Here is a 926-nt window from a genome sequence, read left to right on the forward strand (position 1 = left end):
GGCGCAGTATTCCGTTAAGCGTCATCTATTGTTGACTTGTCCTCTGTTAAGTATTAGAGTGACACCAGTTTTTTTATAACAGCCACAATTCGTGAGCGCCCCCTATTGGCATTGTTTGTTGATTAAGCGCCCCCTACCGACAACACTCGTGTTACACACCCACGCCCTCTAGTGGTGGTGACCTCAATTAATAGCAGAATTCCCAGCGACGCCGCATCGTCAGCGCGAGTCGCTGGCGCCGCCCTGGTGGCACTCGTCGTAACCATGCGATCATCGTTTTTGTTTCTTGCCGCTAGGTGGCGTTAACAAGCTGTACCAGCTGGACGAGGATCTATCCGTGCTACACAGTGTTGACACGGGCCCGCACAACGACAGCGTGTACTGCCCCCTGGAGGGGTCGTGCATCAACAGCGCCGAACGCGTGCCCACCGACGACCACAACAAAGTGCTCGTCATCAACTACGCAGCCGGTGAGTGCGACGCGACGCGATTGGTCGAAAATCGCGCGCGCGCGGGAGGGGACGACGAAATTCTAAAGAAAAAAATTTCAAATTTGATTTTTCGCTTCGTCATCGAAATGACAGCGAAGCAGACCTATTAATAGATTCATTGAATTTGTTTTTTTGTCGTTGAATCGAGATAAAAATTTGGGGCGACAGCGTCCCATCGCGGTGGCGTCAGAGCGGTAGCGGTAGCGGCAGAGGTAGCGGGGGTATTGTGTCGGGGCAGATTATCGTAAGTGGAGGCAATTTTGCTGCGAGGCGGTGTCTTTGTGAGAGATGGAGCGGTGGAAGCGTATGGGAGGGGGGGAGGGTGGTAGAGGGGACAGGTGGAGGGTAGAGAGAATAGGTGGAGGGAGGTAGTGAGGGGAGCGAGGATGAAGGAGAGAGAAGAAGAAGAAGAGAGAGAGAGAGAGAGAGAGAGAG

At 53.3% G+C, this 926-nt stretch overlaps 1 protein-coding gene across 1 annotated transcript in view; it reads left to right on the forward strand.

Annotated features, from left to right (window-relative positions):
* Window positions 1-296: 296 nt before the first annotated feature.
* The window catches only part of LOC106819353 (plexin-B-like), a gene marked incomplete at its 5' end in the record, with an annotated part of 4,882 nt that continues 4,252 nt past the window's right edge, over window positions 297-926 (forward strand). The window contains one exon of the mRNA XM_014824000.1: window positions 297-470. Within this exon, the coding sequence (XP_014679486.1) occupies window positions 297-470 (174 nt within the window). The remainder of the gene's footprint in view (window positions 471-926) is intronic.

This window comes from Priapulus caudatus, unplaced genomic scaffold, assembly GCF_000485595.1.
Source record: "Priapulus caudatus unplaced genomic scaffold, Priapulus_caudatus-5.0.1 Scaffold3269, whole genome shotgun sequence".
Lineage (NCBI taxonomy): Eukaryota > Metazoa > Priapulida > Priapulimorpha > Priapulimorphida > Priapulidae > Priapulus > Priapulus caudatus.